A 25,965-nucleotide genomic window follows, 5' to 3' on the forward strand; every position below is an offset into this window, starting at 1 on the left:
GACTCTGTCAAGGCGAGACAAAAAATACTAAATTCTGATGTATGGTTTAATACATCAGATAAAATAATGAATCTGTTGAATGCTTATGTAATAAATAATTTCACATAGGCCTTAATTTGGCTCTGAAAATAAACCTTTTGTAATATCCTATGCTAAAACCTATAATTACGATCTTCAATATGCAAGTTTAGATTAACTAGACCCTTTTACTGTCTGCTGTTCATTTTTACCATTTTGACAGCTTCAAAAGTATGATAAGTAACAGGATTTTAGCAAAGATGTATATGGATCAGCTATACATTTTTACAAAAATTCATGGTGGTCCTTGCATGTGGCCAATGTTGTTTGAAGCAAAAACTATAAATATTTAGCAAAAAAGGTAGTCAAAATTAAGATTTTCTTCATGAGAGTGTTCATATATGACATCATAGTGTTCTAATGCTCAGAACTTGTTGATTTTGTATTCATCTGATAATTTTCCATATTTTGTCATCAGATGTTCATTTTTAGTACTGTATTTAAAATTTTACAGAATTATAGGGCCAATATTGACCCTTTGAGAACCTACTCCTTTAAATCAGTGCCAGTTTTTCTATCCATTAAATTCAAGTATAGAAATCAATATAAAAAACAACAAAAAGTTTTCTGAGTAAATACTACTGTGTTCTTTTATTTATAAAGAGAAGTGTTAACATGAAATCACAAGCGTAAGAGTACCATAGTGTTGAAGAAAAGTATAACAAAAATGCCCTATGTAAGAAGTCTGAATTCTAGAAATATCAATGCATAAATATCATTCTTATATGATAAACTTCACTTTAAACTAGAGACTCTGCAGAGATTGTATCATTCACCTGAATATATACTAAAAGTCAACAATTGCCATTCTCCAAATATATCAATGACTATCAAGATTGGTCTCTGGGACCATGTTTTGCCCTATGAGAAGAAATATAAGGGCTTTGTTTGAAGGACTTGCCATTCATTATTCCTTCTTAGTTTGGTTTGCATAAGTCAAGTAGTTTCAGATGGTAATTTGGTAGAAAGATGAAAGCCATTTTACATGATTTTGAAAAAGGAGGATATTAGGACCATTTCACCAACATTTGGCTTTAAATATTCTAAAAAATACATCAATATTGTTGTTCTGTCCCAACTTTACATTTCAAGAATGACAACCATGATTGTTGGTTTACATATTTTAAAACTTGACACTACAGAGATGATTGTGGCAAAGTTTTATCTGAATTGACCTTATGGATTATGAACACATTTTGTTTTAAAGTTTATGGATAACAGCAGACGACAGATGTCAAGTAAAAGCAATATGCCACATTGGCCAGGACAGCTGGCAACTTTTACATTTATTAAGAAATTAAATAATATTTTGTGAAATGTAAGAATAAGAAGATATATCTTTCTAAAATGAATGTGTTCAAAATTTCTGCATTAGTAAAATCAAATTGACATTTTCTACTAAATATCACAAAAATATTCTTTTACGACTAACATATCTACATATACATGAAAATCAAAAGTGACAACACATCTATGTTGTATTAAGACTATAATTGTTTGCAATCTTTAACAAAAGTTGACACACTAAAATGTATCACCTGCTGAAATATTGAATTTGTTTGAAAGGCAATGAATTAATTCACTATCATTATAACAGGAATTATTCACAGCTATATATATATATAAATCTTATAACTGCATTATGAAGAAGAAGATTACAACAAATAAGCTAATAAGGTCAAAGTCATATAACTTAATTCAGATGGACATATTCTTCCCAACCAATCAACATACCAAATATCATTAATCTATCATGCATAGATACTGAGGAACTGATCTCATACTGAAAACTTAACTGGACAACTGGTGTGTGAAACCAAGGTCAAGGCCATGTCAGATGAACACACATGTTTGACAACCATATCACAGCGACTGGCTAACAAGGTCTCTTCAAAAAGTATTTAGAAACACATTTTTATCATCCTTATGACAGTGCAAATTGAAATTATTTAAAATTGTTAATGCTGTTGCTACCATAAAAGTAATACATTTGTCTTTCTAACTGCAATGTTCTTTGCATGTGAGACAAAAAAAAACCAAAAAAATATTAAAAAAATTATCATAACTCAATCATAGTTCTATATTAATAAAATGGAAATTTGAGGAACAAAAATGTATGAAAATGACTATCCTTGAAACTTTTATTAACAATTTAAAGATACATAAATTTTATTCTTTTCAATGAAAAAATAAATTTCAAATTTTAATGAACATGGTTTTATTCAATTAGAACATCTTACATAAAACTACTGAAAAAAAAACCTTCAAAGGAGTATTTCTTAACAAAATAGCTGCTCTTCACAATAATTGTCTCTAATTATGTCAATTTAATCATTTACATAATGTCATGTCATTATTAAGTCCATAGAGAAAATTAAACTAAATGTTGTCTTACATTTTATCAGGTTTATACATATACCTTTTCAAATTATTACTGATGTTTTGAGTTTCAATTAATCTTACTTTATTAAGTACCATGATTTGAACTATGAAATCAAGTCGTTGTCATTTTCTTCTTCATTTTCAGGTAGTAATTTTTGAGTGTGTTCATGTGGAATGGTTCATGGAGATTTAAAATATGTACATTTGTATTTTCCACTTTTTGGCTCTTTTTTGTCTTATATGAAACACAACAAAAGGAAAATTGAACATACACAGACAACCTTGCCTTTGTCAATAATGCATGCAAATGTAAGAGAATGTATATGTAAATCAATACCTTCTACTAGTTTTGTGAACAAAAATAAATCTACAAAAAAAAATGTTTTCATGTCATACAAATGCTTATCTCATACAAAACTCAAAACAATATCCTTTCTTGTGCACCTGAGAGTCATACAATCAAAAAAAGGTATATTGAACAAAAATATTACACAATTTTTTAATTTTTTTTTAAAACAAATTAAGTAAAATGTGAATCACAAGATCCTGCATAATGGGTTTATACAGGATTCAATTTAACCACCTTTGTTACCTGTTATTAAGATACACTTTAAATTTTAGATCAGATTCAAAATTACAATTTTCAACTAATCAGAACACATTACTGGTTATGGTCACGGGTCTTATCAAGTTTCAGATTTGATTGCAAAATGTTTATTGAAATACACATCAGGTTTGCAATACAGGCTAATGTTAGTCTCCAGTGTAGAAATGGTCTTTCACAAAATCTTTATTTCAAACCTGATTTGCATGGTTCCAAATTCCAAAAGTAATTCTATTCAAGTGATGTGATAGTTCCAATATGGTTTACTGTAAAACTAATTCCCAGATATTGAATAAAAATTGGTTGCCTGATTGGCAAAAATATTAACAACATTTAACATTTAATTGGAACATTTCATTAGTGTTAAAATCCAATTGTTCCTACAAAGTCAAGTCTTAGTCATTATCTTGTAAAAACATTTCTTAGTAGTTACTTTTTAAGAATTCCATCAGTTTCAGTAAAGTTGAAAATATGAAAAATTTACAAATGGACGAGGTGCACTAAATGATGACAAAAGTTTATGCAGGCCTTTGGCTAGGTATTAAAGTTACAAATTTGGTTTTATTTTGGTCACTGGTTGCTTATAAGTAATTGACAACTGATGTATAAAGAAGAAAATCCCAATGCTTGGTCCTAAAATCAAGGTAGCTAAAATGTAATGTAAATTCAAAAAGTTTTGCAACGTTTTTATAATTTGCAAAAATAAAAACTCACAATTTAAATTTTGGTAGCATTATTGTATACAACAATTCCTGAAATCCTAATGATGAAACTCACATGTTTGTCCATTGTTCAAAGATCCCAATAATGAATGCAAGCAAACATTTCAGAATTTACAGTATTCAGTAAAGTCTCCACATTCCACAAGATATTATTTAAAACAAGTCAATCATTTTCTTTTAACTTCCATAATGTTCAATGCAATAAAATTCACTGAAATTAGGTTTCAATCAGACAAACCTTCCTATCTTACGGCATTAGGCAATATAATTAACTACAAATAATTTAAATCTAGAAAAAAAAATCTATCTATATGTATTGTATGTATTCACAAATTTTGTAAGTATTTAATGAACAATATTTCCATCACTTTAAAGCATAAAACAGACTCTTTATAAAAACAAAATAAGCTCTAACATCATAATTCAAAACTTCATATAAATTTTTCTACAATCAGTGTTTTATACAATTAAGAATGCTTGTGACCTGATCAAGCTCTGCAGTTACCAATATAAGAAATATTTAACCCATAACTAAATTATACAAACTAAAATGAGGTAAAAGAAGTTAGATATGATACTCATATTTCTTCTGAACAGAATTCAAAGAAAACTTTTTAACACAGGAATTAATCACAACTATATACACAAATCAAAAACTGCGTTGAAAAAAAGAGAGCGAAACAAATATGCTACAATGTACGATGCAATTTAGAAATTGAGAAAATGGAAAATTTTTTAAATTATTTCAAAGTTTATAATAAGAGAAGTTTTCAGCCTCAAAATTGTTCAGAATTTGATAATCAAACAAAAAATATAAAAGCTATGTTTTTTCAAGTAATTTATTTAGGCTCCTGACATACCAAAAATTAGCACTGCCTCCCAATTTGATTTTTTTTTTTTTTTTTCAATTATGATAATCAGATAATTATCAAGAAAACAATGATAATTCATCCTATTGTTTTTATTTTATGTCTTCATCATAAGGAGGGTCACTAGCTATAGGATGATTATATATTCATGTTTCTGGTCATGAAATCCTATGTTAATCGGCCTGTTTTCACTGAATTTGATGGAAAATGTGACGTCATCAAAGAACCCTGATATGCAAATTTTAAAAAATAAACATACTTTCTATCTATAATTGATTAAACTATGTTTGGCCCTGTTTGGGCCTAATCAAACCTCCTTCTTTATTGACCTATTTTAAAAGCCTTAAAACAAAATTTCCATCGTAAAACAAGTTAAGGTATTGCTTTTTTCTAAAACTGTTACTTTTCCAATATCAAGGACATCATAAAGCAATGACATCCTGATCCACACACTTATCTCCCCATCATGTGTTAAAAATCCCTGAAAACTGAACTTTCCCTTGTCATTATTGAGTAAAGCAAAACCGAACTTTTACAAATGAAAGAAAAATGTTTGTCTGAAGTTAACAGAATTTTGCTGTTTTTACACAATGAATTTGTAAAATGTGTAAAATGCAAGGTTGTTAATTATTATAACAGGTCCTTGACCAAATGTTGTACATGAATGTACAGAGATGGGAATAAGCATGCATCAAATATATAATGTTAGTTGGTAGTAAAACTCTATACAACAGTTATTCAAAATTTTAATGCAATTTTTTTTCAATCTAAAAAAAAAATGAAATTTTCCTCTTTCTCATTTTCCAAATAGCATTACCAAATAAACACTGTCCTTTAGACTCCAGTAACATTTTTTTAATTATTGTACTATTTTCTTTTGTCTTTGTACGACAATTTGTCATTAGCAAAATGGAAGACAATAAACAAAGATATTCTTCTACCTAAAAAGGGTTCACATGCAAACAGGAAGTAAAAATAGTTATACAGATGAACTGCTTAAGAATGCCTCTTGATGAAAATTTCATAATTTGTTAGTGAAAAAAAAATTATATTCAATTTCAAGTGTTACTGGAAACTTGTCACATTTGGAGACAATTAAGAACAATGCTTATCTAGTATTAGCTGTCATAAAATTAATAATACTTAGTTTCCTAACTATAAAATCCTAAGCTAAGCAACAAATGAGACCTTTGATTTATAACAACTGGTCTGTTAATAAGTCAAACAAACTGAAATATTAATTTTAGATTAAAAATAAAGTAATCTGTAAGTAATTCTTACAAAACTATCAATTTTAAGTAGTAGAATGCGGGCCCGCTGCTACCTGTCCGATCTCCCAGTCAGTTGGTAAAGGCGACATAGTGGCTGCACGACCCTACGCCGCTGGCTTAAGGTCAACCAAAGACAGTCTATATATATAAAGAACAGAAAAAGTTCAAAATATCGGACAGCACAAACACTGCATTAGTGACTTCTGTAGATGTTGTTATGACTTCTATAGATTCCACATAATTTGATTTTTAAAGTAGGAAATTAATTTATTATGACATAAGCTTTAGCATTTGTACACTTTAAAATAAATCATGGAATGATCTAAAAAGTTTGTGATAATTTTTCATATAAACTTTGTTTAAGCATGTTAAATGGTACAGGTACTTACAAACTTTAACATTAACAAATATATTGTATAACTTTAATTTTCAACTTATTCCAAAATAATCTTACAAAAAATTATTTAATTTTGAATTCTTTCCTGAACAAGACTACATTAATATTTACAAAAAACACTTAGTTTATCTTCAATGGTGATATTTACAATCATAAACCATCAAGACAGCTTTTCCTGTTTGTGTGACTTAGTTTCAGACCTATTTGATATTTTACAAAATGGTTTCAAATACTAGTTAATGGTACATTATCTTTCACATTCTGATCTTCATAAGAAATCATGGGAGTCAATTCCTCAGCATCACAAATTAAGTCCTCCTTTTTGTCACCATCTCCTTGATCAACCATGCCGTTTTCTTTTGTCGGAGAATTTTGATACACATAATTTTCATTTAGACGTGTTGGTTTTGGTTCCTCTGGTTTTTCTGAATTTGTACTTCTTCCCGATAACGTACTTTCACTCCTGACTTTATTCGGAAGTGAGGGTTGACTAGAAGTTCTACCAACCTGTGCCAAGCCTTTCTTATCAACAAGAATTAAATCACTATTATTAGATGCGTTAGACAACCAGCTAGCTTTCTGCATTTCACGATCGTATGCTTCGTTCTCTTCCTCCTCTCTGACTGTGGTTTTACCAATCAAAGTGACCTTCCTTGATGCTATATAATGAGCACGCCTTATCTTTAAGAAGATGATTGTGGAAGTCGCTTTCAGAGAAAAGTCAGGAATGTACACATCACCCTTTAGGTAAATACTATCTGTACTATGCTGAGGTGCCAAACTAGACTCATTCACCTCTAAAAAAGAATTTACATATTTTGTTATACAATATTTTCATCCACCTGAAAGCATAAATGAGCCACATAAGGCATTTACCAATTTATGTGCTTCTCATGAGCACACAGATTGTTGTGACTAAGAAATCTAGGTTAAAACCCTAATTTGGTATTTATTGAACAGTTCCCTTTATAATGAACATGTGTACTAACTTTTAAGTTGACGTGACAATAAACTACCCTAAACCAAAACTTTAAAATACCTTAAACTAAAATTTAACCTGATGCACGATGGACTAACAGACGGACAGACGCAAAGACGGAAAACTCATTGCTCTACTATATCAGGTGAGGACTAAAAATGGTGAATAATCCAGTCCCTATATCTTATTTATAATGATTGGTATGCTGGTCATCAGATAAAATTCTGTACAAAAAAATTCAGGTTGTATGACAGAGTAGTTTCAGAGGTATTGATTTTAATTTTAAGTTTAGAGAGTTGGATACATAGAAAGTTGCCGTTTGGATAAGGTCGGCTAAAAACAAATAATGGTTAAAAAGTTATGTCAATATTTTTGAATTAACACCTTTATTTACCTATAGTTACTTAAAACTAAGTTCTTAATCATTAAAAAAAAGTTGCTTGACTAATACTAACCAAGAGCCTGAACACCATAATATGTAAAAGGTCCACCATCAAATTCAAGCTTTTCTTTTCCAATGGATACATGACCATGTCCTAAAAAAATACACAGAAAACATTTTAATTAAGTTTAATTAGTAAATAATAACCATAACTACTGTTCATATATTATACAATAAAATGCTTCGCTGAGCGCAGCCTGATACGACTGCAGAGGTCGAACCCTGAACAGTTGGTACAAATTTGAACACAATATTCAAGCTTGATACTGTCTGAATTTGGATTGTGATCAAATTTTTGACATAATATAGATTTCTGAGTCAGAAATCTATATTATGTCAAAAATTTGATCACAATCCAAATTCAGACAGTATCAAGCCTCAATATTGTGTCCAAATTTGCCCAAACTGTTCAGGGTTCGACCTCTGCGGTCGTATCAGGCTGCGCTCAGCGAAGCATTTTATTTGTATTCCATTACAAAATTATTGAAACCCCCTTGGAGCAATAACCCCAAAACTCGATCCCAGCCTTTCCTTTGTAGTATGAAACCTTGTAGTACAATTTCAGAGAGACCCATACACTTAAACACAAGTTATTGTCTGGAAACTAGAAAAATGCTTGTTTTTGGCCCCTTTTAGGCCCTTAATTCCTAAACTGTTGGCCCAATAACCCCTTAAATAAATCCCAACCTTCTACTTGTGGTATTAAACATTGTCGTACAATTTCAGAGCAATCGAAATACTTATACACAAGTTATTATCCTGAAACTAGAAAAATGCTTGTTTTGGGCCCCTTTTGGGTGCCTAATTCCTAAACGGTTCGGACCATCATCCCCAGAATCAATCCCAACCTTCCTTTTGTGGTATTGAACTGATGCAAGATGGACTAACAGACGGACAGACGCAAAGACGGAAAACACAATGCTCTACTATATCAGGTGAGGCATAAAAATGGTGAATAATCCAGTGATATCCCTATATCTTATTTATAAAGATTGGTATGCTGGTCATCAGATAAAACTCTGTACAAAAAAATTCAGGTTGTGTGACAGAGTAGTTTCAGAGCAATCGAAATACTTATACACAAGTTATTATCCTGAAACTAGAAAAAGGCTTGTTTTGGGCCCCTTTTGGGCCCCTAATTCCTAAACGATTCGGACCATAAATATTGTTAATTTCAATCAACTTTTCGCACACAGAATATTATTGTGCATTTTATGTGATTGTTTTATTAAGCAAAAAATAACCAGGTCACGAAAAATAAGTATGTTTTCAGATCATTCTGGTCTCTGAAAGAACCAGTAAATACATCATATTTAGTAGCAGTACTCAAGATTAAAAATATTATTGTTTAGGTCTGACTAAGTTTTGGAGTATTATAAATGTGAAAATCAGCAAGCCATTTTTAATACCTATTCCTATGTATATGGCAGAAGAGTATTTACAGGGAGTATTATCTTTATAAATTTGTTCGTCTAGTATGACCTTAAAAAATACTTAGTATGGCATGGTGAGAAGATAAGAAGAAGAATTAATAAAAGAATAAATGGGGAATGTGTCCATGGGACACAGATGATGCCCCGCTTGCATATAAAGTTATAAAGGGATATATCAGAATGGTAAAAGTGATGCTACCCAAATTTGTACTTAATCTGAGTTTTGTGGTAATAAGCATTATGTATAAGTTTCATAACATTTGGTTAAGGCAAACTTTAGTTAAAGAACGGAAACGAAAATTCTGCAATTTTTCCATTTGTAAAGGGGCATAACTCTAGAACGGTAAAAGTGATGCCACCAAAATTCAAACTTGATCTATATTTTTTGGTAATAAGCATTGTGTATAAGTTTCATAACATTTGGTTGAGGCAAACTTAAGTTAGAGAACGGGAACAAAAAATTCAGCAATTTTTCCATTTGTAAAGGAGCATAACTCTAGAACGGTTAAAGTGACACCATCAAAATTCAAGATTGATCTGTATTTAGTGGTAATAAGTATTGTGTATAAGTTTCATAACATTTGGCTGAGGCAAACTAAAGTTAGAGAATGGAAACCAACTTTGGGACGTTTGTACGGACGGACAAGGGTAAAACTTAATGCCCCCTCTGATACGGTGGGGGCATAAAAAATCACATTGGAGTTTTCTTTTTATAAATTCATTTGTCTAGTTTGAACTTGAAAAAGATTTAGTACCTTCCAAGATTAAAACAAAGAAATCACAAGGAGTATTCTCTTTATAAATTTGACATTCTTTCTTTTCGTTGTTAATAACTTCTTCATAAATATTCTGTTTGATCAGCCTCTTCAGAACGTTTGGTGATATGTACTCTTCCTTGAACAAGTCCACAGCTACAAATACATTTCAAAAGTCAATTTCACCATGATGTTTAGTTCACAAATCAGTTAAATATGTAAATAAATATTAAAAAAAAGGCAAAATGTCAAGTAATGAAAGTCATAATGTGTAAAACATGATAAACAGTATAAAGAAATGAAGGTTTTACAACTGCAATTATGTATCTATAACATGTGATTTGTCAAATGACTGCATGTACTGTAATACAAAATGCTGTTAACCTATTTTTTAATTATTTAATTGCCCTTTTTTTTTTCTTTTTTATTTGGTTTTATCTTGTCAGAATGGTATTTATAACAGAAAAAAACTGTTGTTTACAATGCCACATACCAATTTTTTTGTGTCCTTTCAAATTTCATAATTTTTTGTGAAGTTCAGAACATGCTTTGCATGTAAGAAGTATATGACACAGTTGTTGACAAATTAAAAATCTTGATGGCTAAATACAGATTGCTAAATAGAAAAATTCATAAGGGTTCCGCGGAACCCAGTGTCTCGCCTACTTTTGTTGTTAATCGCAGGCTCAACAAAAATGAGATGAGGAAAAAATTTAATACAAATATTCCTCTCGATACAATTTTTTGATTGTAAGAAGCTTCTGTCCAAGTTTGGTAAAAATCCTGGATAGTTTATGAATCTAATAAATGTTTTAAAAAATTTAACTGCAGACTGTATGTAATGTTAACTGGAATAAAAATTAAGTCCATTTATAAGTAAAATATGGATAAACAAGTACAAAATTTTAATAAAAATTTCCTTCTAGATACTAGCTTTTGATCATAAACAAACTTCTGTCCATGTTTGGTACAAATCCAGGATAGTTTAAGAAAGTTATTAAAATTTCAAAAACTTTAACCACAGAGTGAATGTAATGTTTCCTGGCAGAAAAACTAAGTCCATTTATAAGTAAAATACGGAAAAACAGGAATTTTTTTTTTACAAAATTTACTTCTGGATACTATCTTATGATCATAAACAAGCTTCTGTCCAAGTTTGGTAGAAATCCAGGATAGTTTAAGAAAATTATTAAAATTTTAAAAACTTTAACCACAGAGTGAATATTTGTGGACGCCGCCGACGGAATGTAGGATCTCTATGTCTCGCTTTTTTTACAAAAGTTGAAGGCTCGACAAAAATTTGTAAGGGTTCTGCGGAACCCAGTGTCTCGCCTACTTTTGCTGTTAATCGCAGGCTCAACAAAAATGAGGGAAAAAATTAATATTAAATATTCCTCTCTATAGTATCTTTTGATTGTAAGTAGCTTCTGTCCAAGTTTGGTAAAAATCCAGGATAGTTTATGAATCTAATAAATGTTTTAAAAACTTAAACTGCAGACTGTATGTAATGTTAACTGGAAGAAAAACTAAGTCCATTTATAAGTAAAATAAGTAAAAAATGGAACAAAATTTTATCAAAATTTCCTTCTAGATACTAGCTTTTAATCATAAACAAGCTTCTGTCCAAGTTTGGTACAAATTCAAGATAGTTTAAGAAAGTTGTTAAAATTTTAAAAACTTTAACCACAGAGTGAATGTAATGTTAACTGACAGAAAGTCCATTTATAAGTAAAATACCGAAAAACAGGATTTTTTTTTTTTAAATTTACTTCTGGATACTATCTTATGATCATAAACAAGCTTCTGTCCAAGTTTGGTAGAAATCCAGGATGGTTTAAGAAAGTTATTCAAATTTCAAAAACTTTAACCACAGAGTGAATATTTGTGGACGCCGCCTCCGCCGACGGAATGTAGGATCGCTATTTCTCGCTTTTTCGACAAAAGTCGAAGGCTTGACAAAAAGGATATGGCCTGGATGAAAAGGATATTTTTTCTTGATTGTTTTGTGTTGAGGGGTTGCTGTCCATTAATATTTGCCTCATATTTCTTTTGAGCTATAAAAACTTAAATTCAATTGTACTAAGTATAAAACCTTACATGTAGACAAGAATTGATATGCAGCCATAGCCAGATGAGATGATATCCAAGGTTTATGACTGTCCTCAGGGTTGGTAAACATACTAAAATCCTGTTTTTCAATTCTTCTCTGCTTCTTCTGTCTATTATCAGCTAAAATAAACAAAATAAATTGTTAACTTAAAACCTGTCATAAATAAATGCCTGCTTCAAAATATTATAAATCTTAGGCCACTGACCACAATTAAATTCCTCTATTAGTTCTTTATAACGTTTTGTCTCATTAAAAAAAATGCACCAATCATTTTTGTCCAATATTTTGTGTGTGTAAAGTACAGTACTAGTCCAAAAATATATCCAACATTCAGAAAGATTGTTCCAATCACTCTTACAAATTTAGCCAAAACACATCCATACCCCTATGGACAAGTCAAGAGATGTTCCGAAAACTGTAAATATGACCTATTTGTGCACCTGGCCTAATCACTCTTTCCATATCAAAGTCAGTTAAAATACAACATCCAAAAGTTTATTTCACCTCTATTCTTTCATTTCCACCCCAAAAAAACTAAGAAATGAGTGAGGAAGGGAAAGAAAAAAAATTAAGAAAAAATACACTCTTACTAAAAGGAACTATATATTCGTGGACAACGAAAAGCAGGGTCACTAATTGTGGTCTTGAGCCAGTATGCTACCAATTCAAGGGCACATAACTCCCTTATATGCTAACTTTCATCAGATAAAGACTTAAGGGCAAAATAAAGCTGATATTGATACAATAAAAAAGGACCTATACCAAGATCAATAAAGTCTGTTAAGATCAATTCAGTCTTTTAAGGTCAATTCAGTCTGTTAAGGTCAATTCAGTCTGATAAGGTCAATTCAGTCTATTTAGATCAGTTCAGTCTATTTAGATCAGTTCAGTCTGTTAAGGTCAATTCAGTCGGTTAAGGTCAATTCAATTCAGTCTGTTAAGGTCAATTCAGTCTATTAAGGTCAATTCAGTCTGTTAAGGTCAATTCCGTCTATTAAGGTCAATTCAGTCTGTTAAGGTCAATTCAATTCAGTCTGTTAATGTTAATTCAGTCTGTTAATGTCAATTCAGTCTATTAAGGTCAATTCAGTCTATTAAGGTCAATTCAGTTTAATAAGGTCAACCAGTCTATTAAGGACAATTCAATCTAATTAACTCATTGATAAATCAAGTACCACAGTTTGATATTAAAAAAAAAATCATTTAAATTTCTGTTATCCATATTAAGTAATTAGTTTCATGATAATGCATGAAACTATCTTTTATGTGAGCAAATATACTGTTAAACCTTTATCATATACAAATCAAATGTCTGACAATTTTTTAATCTATTCTTTAATGTGAATATAACTGACATGGCCTTCAAAATACTGGACATTTATGATGGCCATTAATATGATTCATAATAATGACATGAAATAAACATATATCATCTTGTCTGAATATTAATTTATTACAAAGACCTACATAAATATGACGCGGAATATTCAACATTAAAAAAATACAAATGATCATATGTAAATTAGAACACTTTATTAAATCTAACATAACATACTAATGTTTTAATATCCATTTTCAAATGTTACATGTGTATTTAACATTTGCATTTTTGGAGTATGGAGTTAAATTAAATATCTATAAATTTTCATTCTTTTTTCTTATAAACTAAATAACTCTCTTAAAAATTTTGCTGAATAGTAAAAACTCTGCCAAATTTTTTTTTCACATTTGTACAATAGCAAGGCAGTAAAAAATCTTTTTTTTAAAGTTTGCAAAAACACATACATAATTAAGAGTTAATTAAACAACTAATGCCTTATTATAATATTAAAAATCATAACCAGAATCCATAGAACCTGTATCTATCAAAATCTCTTGATTTTTTTTTTTGGGGGGGGGGGGGGGGGGGGGGAAGGACATAAAAGAGTGCTATATTAAGTCCAAATGTGTACAAGCGGTTTATTTAAAAGCTGCACCTATCTTAAAACAAAAGGCTCTAAAGAGCCTGTTTCACTCACATGGATCTATGTGCATTCTCAAAATTAAAGACTAGACTATAATTCATGATTACAATCTCTTTTTTGTTGATGTTGTCTTGCTGATCATTATAGCTGTTTACAGTTTATGCATATTAGATATATATATTTCTCTAATTCTTCGTCAATTTATCCCTTTCTGCACCCATTGTATAAAAAAATTTAATCAACGTGTGGTTCGTTTGATCTCAGTTCTTCATTGGATAAAATCCGATTATGACGTCGAATTTTCTTGCTTTCCTCTGAATTTCCTTTTGTGACGGCATGAAAAAAGGCGACCATGCCTGATGACATCACACAGAAAGAACACATCTTTTTGCAGATCATTCAAAAAGAAGGAATAAGTTTGCCTGCATATTGTTTGAAAATCATTAGAGAAACAGATTCCACCACCAAATCTCGTGTAATACGATATTTATCCACTCTCGACAGTTAAATTTTAAACATTTAAAACGCTCGGCGAGCCTCGCGTTTTAAATTTGAAAATTTAACTGTCTCGAGTGGATAAATATCGTATCACACTCGATGCAGTGGTAGAATCTATATATATCTATTACAATTTTTAAGATTATAGAAAAATCACAAAAAAATTGAGTAGACTGACAATTTTGGACATGCTGCCTTAATTGCAGATCTTTTCTTGCTGACCATTTTTGCTTTTTAAAGACTGAAAAAAATTCTATCTATCTATTATAGTTTTCAAAATAAATACTTTAAACATGATATTTAATTGGGTGAAATTTGATTTTTGATTTTTTTATCACAAGATACTGATCTTAAATTCAATGTAGAATCAATGTGCTTTTGAAAAAAAAAATCATTTTGTATTGGTTAAATGACTTACCTAATTGAAATTTGTCCAGCTTAATATTTTAGATTTAAAGAACATTTCTATAGAGTTAAAGTCTTTTTATTACATAATGTTATGTTGTTATAAGTTATTTGGGATATCAATCACTGAATCAGTAAAATATAATTGAATCAAATTATTGTCAAATATTATGTTCCATGTTCCAAAATTTAAAATAAACAGCTGCGCCATGAGCGCATGATACACCCGTCGTCTTGTGTGTGAATTTTTATGCAATAAGCAAAAATAGTTTCTGACATACGGCCTGACATGCGAAAAGCCCATTTTTTTTTTTTACAAAAAACTCAATATCTCTAAAATAAAATTTTGAATCAAAACCAAAAAGTATACAGATATTTAGATTAATATAACTAAGAAGTGTGTAAAATTTTAAGCAATAATCATAAATCGTTTTTGAGATACGGCGCGACCTGTGAAAAACCCCTCCCCCTTTTTTTTTTACAAAATACTCAATAACTCAAAAATAAAATTTTGAATCATCACCAAAAAGTATACAGATCTTAAGATTAATATAACTAAGAAATGTGTAAAGTTTTAAGCAATAATCATAAACTGTTTTTGAGATACGGTCGCGACATGTGAAAAAAAACACACCCCTGTTTTAGTTACAAAGTCCCGTAACTGAAAAAGTTGTAATCTTATTTTCACCAAAAAGTATACAGATTGTTTGACCATCATAAGAAACAACTATTTAAAGTTTCATGAAATTTGGATAAGTCGTTCTGATGTTACGGTGCGACATGTTTACGCCGGACAGACAGACGGACGGACAGACGGACACCGGACATTTGTATACCATAATACATCCTGTCAAAAATTGACTGGCGTATAAAAAATGGTAAAATCATCATTTTAGGGCAATAATTAAAAAAAGTCTATTAAAGAATGTGGCCATGTTGACTTAATTGTAGATCTTGTTTTGCTAATCATTTTTGCAATAAAAGTTTCTCTCTACCTATTAGTTTCAAGATTATAGGGAAAAAAAACAAAATTTGGCAAAAATCATTATTTTAGGTCAATAACTCTCATAAAGAGACAACTGAAGATTTAGACCATATTTGACTAAAGAGCCTGTGTAGCTTTGTAGTAAAAAAAATCAGCAATAAAGAGGAATAACTCTATTAAGAGATAACTGACTATTATTTCAGTCATGTTGACATATTTGTAGATCTTATCCTGCTTTTAATTTTCCTCTTTAAAGCTATCTATCTATCATACTTTTCGAGATAATAGTCAAAAAATTTAAAAAAATGGTAAAATTTGTCATTTAAGGGCAATAACTCCTAAAAGAAGTCGTCTGACAGTTTTTACTTTAATGGACAATGCACAACATTTTTGCTCCTGTCAGATTTTCTCTATTTATAGCAGTTTTCAAAATAATGGGCAAAACTTGCATTTTACTCTTGCTTGGCAGGCAAGGTCATCAGACACATTTTTAAACTAGATACCCCAATGATGGTTGTGGCCAAGTTTGGTTAAATTTGGCCCATTAGTTTCAGAGGAGAAGATTTTTGTAAAAGTTAACAGAGGACACCAAGTGATGCGAAAAGAAGTTGTCTGACAGTTTTTCGTTTTCATGGACAATAGGTTAGATCTAAATATTCTGACTTTTTCTGCCACTGTCAGTTTTAGCCATCTATAGCAGTTTTCAAGATGGGTCAATATCTCTAATGCGCCTCAGAGTGAGGTACTCAACTATAAATAGAAATAAAATAAAGAGCTGCGCCATGAGCGCATGATACACCATCACTTTTTCAACAAATTCCATAACGCCACAATGTCATATCAAAAATTTATAAAAAACTAAAGGGAGCTTATTTTAATAGATATAAACTAGTCACCAAAGTTTCACCAAAACTGCTTAAAGCATTTTTGACTTATTGTCCGAAAACTGGAAAATCCCCCCTTTTTTATGAATAAAATCCCATAACTCAGAAACGTAAAATCTAAAATTTATAAAAATCGAAAGGGAGCTTACATTAATAGATATAAACAATGCAACAAAGTTTCATGAAAATTGGTTAAAGCGGTTTTGAGTTATTATCCGACATGTTGACGACGGAAGGACAGAAGGACATACGACGGTATACAATAATACGTCCTGTAAACAGGCATATAAAAACCTGTATGCAATGACATTGGACATGATGCTATTTTTAGTAATTGACTGAGCTTAACCATTTGTGCTTTATTGAACCTGTACATACAATAAAGATGTAAAAACTTTGGAGTTATTAAATTTGTACAGAACTGAATTTTTAGAGAATTTAACTGTGTGAAAACAAGGACCATTCACTTGCTGAAGCCGTATCACGTGGGGCCTTTCTAGGTTGCCCAATTTGTGAAAAAATCAATCTCACTTCGTTCCCCGAAAATTTAACCACATGCATGTGTGTGGAAATGTCTCAGCTTTGAAAGGAGCCATCATACATATCCAAGTTTAAGATATGGACAGAGGAATGGAAGAAAAGGCTATCATTGTTGCCTGTGGGAAATGAATTCCACATCTTGACCCATATAATAAAACTTGCATTTTACCCCTATGTTCTATTTTTAGTCATGTTGGCCATGCTGGTTGGCAGACTGGATCATCAGACACAATTTAAAACTGGTAGTTTTAGAGGAGAAGATTTAATATGTAAATGTTAACTGCCAACAATAATGGGCGACATCTTCCAAGTGATGAGAAAAGCTGACCCATTGGGTCTGGTAAGCTGAAAATTGTTTTTGTTTTTCTGCATTGAAATTTTGTACAATACTGGGCATTGCTCAAGATCCTGTCTTCTGTACTGTTTATGACATTGCTGTATGAAATGTTCTATGAATTGAAAGTAACTGTGATGGGCTTTTTGATTTAAACATAGCTTAGGCCAATGGAAGGCAGCAATTTACAGATAGAAACAATGTTAAATCTACATATCACATATACAGGAGCCTCAGTTGAACTTAGATTTTTACCCAGACCTTCATTGTACAGTAGGTTATGTGTACCTTACACACATTCTAGTAGTGGTGAATAATGCATTGTAATGTCAAGTTTCATTACTAAACTCCAAGAGGTTTAAAGTTAGAGAGCAAAGAGGATTTGTGACGGACAGACATACAAGCTGATTACTATAGGCCTTCCGCTAATCAATCAATAGGCACTAAATTTATTCATCATGTACATGTACATGTTTTCAATTAAAGCTACACTAATGTACATGAATATGGGCAGTATAAGACATAATGTAAATGCATTTGAACATTTTTGGGGTAATGAGAACTAACAAAAAATGAAAAAGTATTTATATGGTATATTAGCACAGCATTTCAAACAGTTTGATCATTAATGTTTAAATTTGGAAATTCCAAACTTCAATTCCTACAGACAAAACAGGACATAGATTTTAGATCTAATTCTTCTGCTGCATAAATGTATGAAACAATTTCCCGATTTAATTGAATTGTTGAGATAATAGAATACCAGATAATCAATAGAGAACCTCCCTATAAAGTATAGGTAATCGATAGGTACCACCCTGTATCTTTATGGTAGTGAGACTACAAACAATATTTAATCAATACATACTACTGCTGTATCTCGGCTAATAAAAAGTTAATAACACCACATAAATCAATACATCTATATATCTTATAAGTGTTTGTACTCATTAATTCTCATTTTTCAAGAGCGAGCCTTGTCTGGAAAAAAAACCTGCTGTAATTTTCAGTGGGACCATCTATCTTTTATTTCAACAAACTTTAACAAACCATCCAATATCAATGCAAGAATGCTAAATTAGATCTGACCTTGAAATTTTAAATATTTATCACATTGAAATTAATTGAAATTCACGGAAGTCATTCTCAATGATATTTTGCAATTAAGCAGCTTTTCCACTAATGGAATGACTACCTGTCTCTCTATCAATCTATGTAGGGATTTCCATATTTAAGACACTGAATTTAACCGAACTAGGCTATACAGTTAACATGGTTAATAGAGTTAAAGTGTTTATATTTGTACTCTTAATTCCGCAGAAATCCATTTTGCCAATTTTTATTTTAAATTTCTGATAATGTTTATTACTTTCCAATACTTGATTCATAATGCACATTTAACTCAGATTTCACAATATCTTAACATCAATGTATTATATAATATGTTTCCTGAAAAGATTGCCATGAGTGCAATAATTATAGTCAAAGATGTCACGTTCAATGTATGAAATTAATCTCTGAGAGCATAATGTAAAAATGTGTGCAGTTAAACTCATGAATTCTTAAATTAGCTTGCAAAATCTTATATAATAACAAAAATAGCGGAATTTCACTGCCTGATTTTAATTGGTATAAAATAAAATAGTACATGTGGATCAGCCAAAAAGGGCATGTATCAACATTATGCTGAAACTGACTCTTCATGAAACACTTTTAAAAAAGATAAAACTACCAAATACAGATTATATATACATTCAGAAAATTTGAATAGAAGAACAAATTTAAACTCATCACTATTACATAAGAAACACTGAATCATAAGGAATAAATTTCTAGTTTCCATCCCTCTTAAAAGGCAAACTTGTTTGCTTATTTTTCTTGTTTAATATTACAATAAAATCTTATCCTTTATTAATAGATTACACTGTGCAAAACACAGATACATGTATATAGACTCCATTCAAAAAAGAACTGGTCATATGAATATTAATCATCATTATCTATTTATACAAATTTATTTGAAGTGTAGTTTTCCTGTTTTGTAAGATTTAGTTAATACTCATAAATTTCACTGATTGCCATTTTTTCATAACTTATAGAAACTTAATCTGACATTTGAGAATTGTATTTACTATTGCATGTGTATTATTAAAGTGACATATGTGTTTCTAATTTTCATCAAAAATAAATGAGCATTTACTGTGTTAATTAGTTCTCTTGTTTCTTGTTTTTATTTAACAAGAAAAAATGACCTTTAAAATGACCATCTATAGTATTAGTAGTCATTCATTGTTAAGCCATATACTGTAAATTCAGAAATTATTGCATACATTTTTTATTGCAATTTTTCAAGAATGGACAAAAATGCGAGTTTAATTATTGAAATTTTGACAAAATCTGCATAGAGATCTATGTTTCAGTTATCACAATGCGGGTTCTTATTATTGCGATACTCACCCAGTCACATAAATTGCATTAATGGAAACCTCGTAATAATTTCTGAATTTACAGTTATACAATCACAGACAAAGACTCACACCAAAAAAATGAAGTCTGCTTGAATGTCAGTCATTGAATTGTATATGCACAACTATATAAGTATTAACAGTTCCTTGTAAAGCTTCTTTCCCTTGAATTGCCTCTCTCTGAGACAACAGGTCCTATCTCAAGGGAAGATGAAGCAGTTGCGTGAAAGACAAGCTTGTCTTGGTCAAACTGGAGCAATAAGAATGGTCTTGCAAGAATCTTTCCTTATCTTGTACACAATTTTGTTTATGTTGTGTCTCTTTCAGGTATATGGGAGCTGCAAGTGGACTGTTATCTAAATTTATGATGGAAACATATTTATTGTAATAAAAAAAAATGTTCAGTGACTACAGCCCAATTGTTGCTTTAATAGTATGCTGAAAGTACTCTGTCTACACAATATAAAGTATATTTTGTTCTTTTATTCAAATGAGAGGGCCTGGGTTGTATGGATTTGTGATGACATCCCTCACACCTCACTGCCATTTCTATGCAATTTAAATTTCACTACAGAATCCTGTAGACCTGCATGTACTCCCACTTTTCAGTTCCTAAGTAATTATCTCCCTAACCAATCTTCTCAAAAGACAAAATGACTGATAACCATCCATATAAAACATTGTAAAAAGATGATATATGTATATTGTACATGTATATATAAGAGATGGATTAATTGGAGAATTCTTTATGATTGATTGTATCGATTAATATCATACTTAGTGTATCAGTCTCGTCGATGATTTCTGACTGTATGATCTCCTCAATAACATCTTCCAGAGTCAGAACTCCAAGGGTCTCGTAATATGGGTCACCTTCACCTTCACTGTTCACTCTACGGATCACAGCCAAATGAGAATGACCTACAAAATGAGTATGAAATATATTTCATGTTACATAATGCCCTTTTACTCTTGAGTTGTTGTAATACTGAAACTGACTGACCCCATTTTTATTATTAAGGTCTGTTTTGTTGAAGTATACACAATTACTAAGGTTTATCCTAAAATTTCAAAAAGTCTATTCTATATTTGCTTTTATTCATTTCCATTTCCAATAGACTATTTTCATAATACCAACTTTTGACTCGTGATTTCATAATTTGTTGACAAGTTACATAATCTATGGTAGGACATCCTGGTGGCAGGTAGGAGCAACCATAAGAAGTAAAATAAAACATATAATCTGATCATTTTGGGGGGAAAGTTTACTGTTTTCCGATGACTTTGTTGGTATAAAAAACAGTTAATTTTCCCCCGAAATTGTACCGATTGTAAGCTTGATTTTACTTTTTTATGTTGCTCTTACTTGACCGAGTACCAGGATGTCCTACCACAGAGAAGGTAACCAAACCTGTAGAAAAAATTAAACTCTAGAGTCAAAAGTCAGTAATATGAAAAGAGTCTATTCACGCAACTCTTTTGGTTGCATTTCATGATTTTCCTAGTTTCCTAATACATCTTTCAATCACTAATATCAATTTACATGTAAATGGACTTTACTAGATATCATATCAAAAATTCTATATACATGTACACATGACATAATATACTATAATACTGGAACCTTGTCCTTGTCATAAGTACATGTATGGACACTAAAGTGGCCTTACAAATATATTGTAACTGCTATGTAACATGTAAATAAGGTGGTGTGAACATTATGCATTCATGCTCAAGGCCTTGTTTTGTCTGTCAATCATTTTATGTAAGGTCATCATATGACAACTCAGACCTGTTAACAGATTTTTTTCACTGACAATTACATTTTTGTATCAATATACCTGGTACATGTACATATATATTTTGTTTGTCCCTATATACATGATATATATTCAGGTAAATTATTTAGAAAACTGTCGCCAAAAGCAACAAATGAAATAATAGCATGTCAAACATGCATAAGGTCATACAATATACATGTGATCAGAATTTTTGGAACATGCATACATGTTATGATGTATGAATATATATTTATATGCAAACAAATTAAACTTACGTAGATGTACATGCAATGCACATGAAAGGTGGGGTATATACATGTACATGTATGTATGCATATGTCAATAAGGCAAGCAAACAAAAAAACTAAAAAACAAAGGATATCAGACATGTCAGAGGTCAACATACAGTATTAAAAATGTTTTGAATGTGTTAACATGCATTTTTTCAAACAGAAACCTTAAAGAGTTTCTGTATTAGTGAGATGCCATGATTAAATTATTTTTGTATGCTAAAGCCATCTCCATCCCTCCCTCCCCTCCCACAATAAAAAAAACAAAATAAAATGAAAAAAAAAAACAAGCAGAAACAAAAACACCATAATGGCATTTCAGATACGTCCAGAATTTGCCTTTTTTCAGTTTTTTTGTTGGAACAAGTTAACGTTTCACACAAACATATACCCTATGTTTATATATGGTCTATTCAATTTTGTTCTTTATAATTCTTGTTTTAGCGATTGTTTATACATGCATATTGTACATGTACAATGTAGGTGCAGAAACAGTGTGGGATGGTTTTACCACTACTGCTTCATTTGAAAGATATTTCTGCATTTTAGCACTTTTCAACTTCAAAAACATGAGACTTAATTATATAAAGACCTGTTTTAATATTCAAAATTTAACATCAGAGAGCGAAGAACTGTCATATCTGGACAGTCTATCAAAACATTTTTATTGCAGACTGAAAACATGATACATGTACATGTATACTGCCATGTATGTTATTATTGACAGGTAATTAAGTACAGATCAAATATAGCAGGTCAGACTAACAGGAGATAAGACAGATATTATTTATTTATATATTATGTAAACACATCTTATTTATACATTGATAAAAACACTACATTGTGTAACTGGTCTCTAATGAAGAATGTTTATAAATTTATCAATAACAAGAACAGAATGCATTGGCCATCATACCACATTTCCTTATTTTTATAGGGAAATAAATAAAATATATACTAAACTACCGGCAGTACTGCTGTGTCACATCATTTCGCAATTAAGAGTGTAGTTTATCCCAGCTCATTAATATGAATCAATAGTGATTTTCCATCTCAACTTCTCCAATGACAACTTATCTGCTTATCATGCTTATTGGGAAATTTCAGCACAATGCCATTTTTCTGTATATATGTACATTGTATGTAACTATCATGACGATGTTTGAAACAATTTGCATATATTATTTACAAGCATATGTTCTAACTTCAATGTACATGTGTATTTGTAAAACAAGCAAAAACTATAATTTTGAATGGCAAATAAATTTGTAAAAGTGTGAAAGAGAGCGTTACATATGTACAACGACCAACCAAGCTAATATTGTATATGTACATGCATGTACATGAATACTATAAATATAAATATATGGGATGGTGGGGGTAAAATTATTGAGACAGAAATCTAACAACATACTGACTGTACATGTAAATTAACCAAATTGACCATTATAGTAGTAAAGACATATACATGTATGCATGTGCATCTACAAATGCACATGTATTCATTGTCCTACATGTACACAACATTTTATAATTAATGAAATTGATCCGACCAAGGATTAGGAAAGATAAACAGTTCAATTATGAAATTAACCTTACATCATGTACATACTGTTCACATACATGTACAATAACAGTACATATATACATTATATTACCACCTTGTCTGAACTCATACATCTCTGAATATGCATACATGTACAAAATATATCGAACATGTTTGCATACAAATGTAAATACCTGGTTTTTGCTTACATGGAGCTTGGGAAATACATGTATGCAAAATTGTAATTACATGAAAAATGAATTAACTTATGCTTCTTGGAATAATAGGGTATATCTGTGCAATTTAAATATGTTATTACCTTGTCTGAACTCATAGAGCATAGCATCTAATTTGAGATCATCAAACACATATATCAAGGGATGCTGGTAGAATTTCAGCACAGTTCTAAGTAGAGTTTTATCATCAGGGTCTATTAAAGTCAAATCCTTGATATTTAACAAATGTGTAATGTTTGTCTTATCTCCTTCGTATACTGGAATACGAGTGTAACCTCTCCTTTGAATTTCAGCAATTGTATCAAAATCTAGTTTACTGTTTATATCTATCATGAACACATCTTCAATTTTAGTCATGACTTCTGTAACTGATTTCTTAGTCAATTCTAACGCACCAGCTATTATATTTACTTCATCATTCTTTAGTTCATTGAAATCTTTGGTCACTTTAATCAATTCTTGAAGTTTTTCTCTGTCATACACATGTCCAATTTCTTCTCCTAAAATTTTGTCTAAAAGTAAACTGATTGGGAAAGATAGTGGAAATGTAAGAACCATGAAAACCCTAGTAATCCATATCGTTTTTGCTCCAACAGCTAATCCATGTCTTGAGCAAACAGCTTGTGGTATAATTTCTCCAAATATGACAATTCCCATTGTGGCTGCAATAACAGCAATTAATCCATTACTTAAATCATCCAATAAAATTGTAAGAGAATTATTTACCAGCACATTTCCCAGGAGAAGTGTGCACAACAAAAAGTTTCCCCTTTTACGAACAGGGGAAATTGTTTTTGCATATTTCTTTTCATTTTTGGATCCACAGCGTTCAATAATTTTCAATTCTGTTTTATCTAACGCCATCAGTCCTAAATTTAAACCACTAAATAAACCTGAAAAAACTAACAGAATAGCAACCATTATAATTTGCATCCACATGGGTAACAATGTTGTTTTTTCTTCTCTAACACGGACATCTATTTTAAGAAATTTATTTGACCCCTGATGGATCCATTCTGAGGATTTCAGTGGATTTCTCAAACAAATGTAATAACGCTGTCCTCCACCCAGAGGTTGAAGATACACTGACACTGAAGCAAGTACATCACTCTCAACAGTTACGTTAAAAATATTTGTTTCAAGAAAGATTCCACAGGATCCTTTAACATCCTGTTTAGTAGTGAATGCCAGCTGTCCATTCTGTTTAAACTCATCAAAATGTTGACCTACAAAAATGATGTGTTGGGGTTCATTTGAATAGAGTAAAATGCTTCCATCATTATTAATTGTGCTATCAGATTCTCCGGTAACTACAGAGACAATTTCAGGAGGTTCTCTCTCTCCGATAGCTACTCGTAATACATTGGCATCTCCTTGGTGTACCCAATGGTTTTCCAGTTGGTTACCTCCAGATCTTTTTGAACAGATGTAAAGATACTTGTTGGTCACATTTCCAGATGATAATTTCGTAATTGGAATCTGTTCCAAAGTAACTGTAACAGAGGCATACTGTCCATCTGCGATTGGTATCAAATCAAATGGTTTTGTTCTGTCGTAATCATCACAATTACCATTTGGATCTCTTCTTAAAGTGAATGCTATCTGGGTCTGACCTTTTTCCACCTCGGAGAAGTTCGTTCCGACCAAAAGTAACTTTTGTTCGATATTTGGATAAAGCAACAGTGTTCCAGTATCATCTCGTATATTTCCAGGTTCCTGGGATATAATCCCAAGTATTTCTGGTGCATTTCCCTTTACCCGGCCTAAAACTGCGATATAAATGCTCAAAATAAACAGTAAACTTTTTTGAGTCCTGTTGACAGTTTCACCCATTTGTAAGATTTGTTGCGGAAGTACAATAAATTACGAAACATATCGGTTTACTTTCGTTCCGGAAAAAAGTCGGTGTGATTTCATGTTGAAAATCATGCGGGTGGATTGCATGTGCGGGTGTGTTCTATATCTACATCTACATCGTACGACGATCCATCAGCA

General features: G+C 31.0%; 1 protein-coding gene across 1 annotated transcript; it reads right to left on the reverse strand.

Moving 5' to 3' along the window:
• Positions 1 to 641: 641 nt before the first annotated feature.
• LOC127734455 (metal transporter CNNM4-like) lies at positions 642 to 25,811 on the reverse strand. Its single transcript, XM_052244338.1, has 6 exons — positions 24,054 to 25,811; positions 20,895 to 21,038; positions 12,030 to 12,161; positions 9,933 to 10,088; positions 7,758 to 7,838; positions 642 to 7,120 (listed from the first exon to the last, which is right to left on the reverse strand). Exons 1-6 carry the CDS (start codon positions 25,801 to 25,803, stop codon positions 6,549 to 6,551), a joined length of 2,835 nt encoding a protein of 944 aa, XP_052100298.1. The 5' UTR covers positions 25,804 to 25,811; the 3' UTR covers positions 642 to 6,548.
• Positions 25,812 to 25,965: the final 154 nt, after the last annotated feature.

Source organism: Mytilus californianus, unplaced genomic scaffold (genome assembly GCF_021869535.1).
Source record: "Mytilus californianus isolate M0D057914Y unplaced genomic scaffold, xbMytCali1.0.p SCAF_3, whole genome shotgun sequence".
In the NCBI taxonomy this organism is placed as follows: Eukaryota; Metazoa; Mollusca; class Bivalvia; order Mytilida; family Mytilidae; genus Mytilus; species Mytilus californianus.

Excerpts from the sequence above, each read along its gene's own strand:
- LOC127734455 (XM_052244338.1), bottom strand. The coding sequence starts at position 25,803 with ATGGGTGAAACTGTCAACAGGACTCAAAAAAGTTTACTGTTTATTTTG. Across the intron at positions 12,162-20,894 it reads CGACGAGACTGATACACTAA|CTGATAATAGACAGAAGAAG; the intron begins GTATGATATTAA and ends TGTTTATTTTAG. Across the intron at positions 7,839-9,932 it reads CTTTGTTTTAATCTTGGAAG|GACATGGTCATGTATCCATT; the intron begins GTACTAAATCTT and ends GTATTTTTTTAG.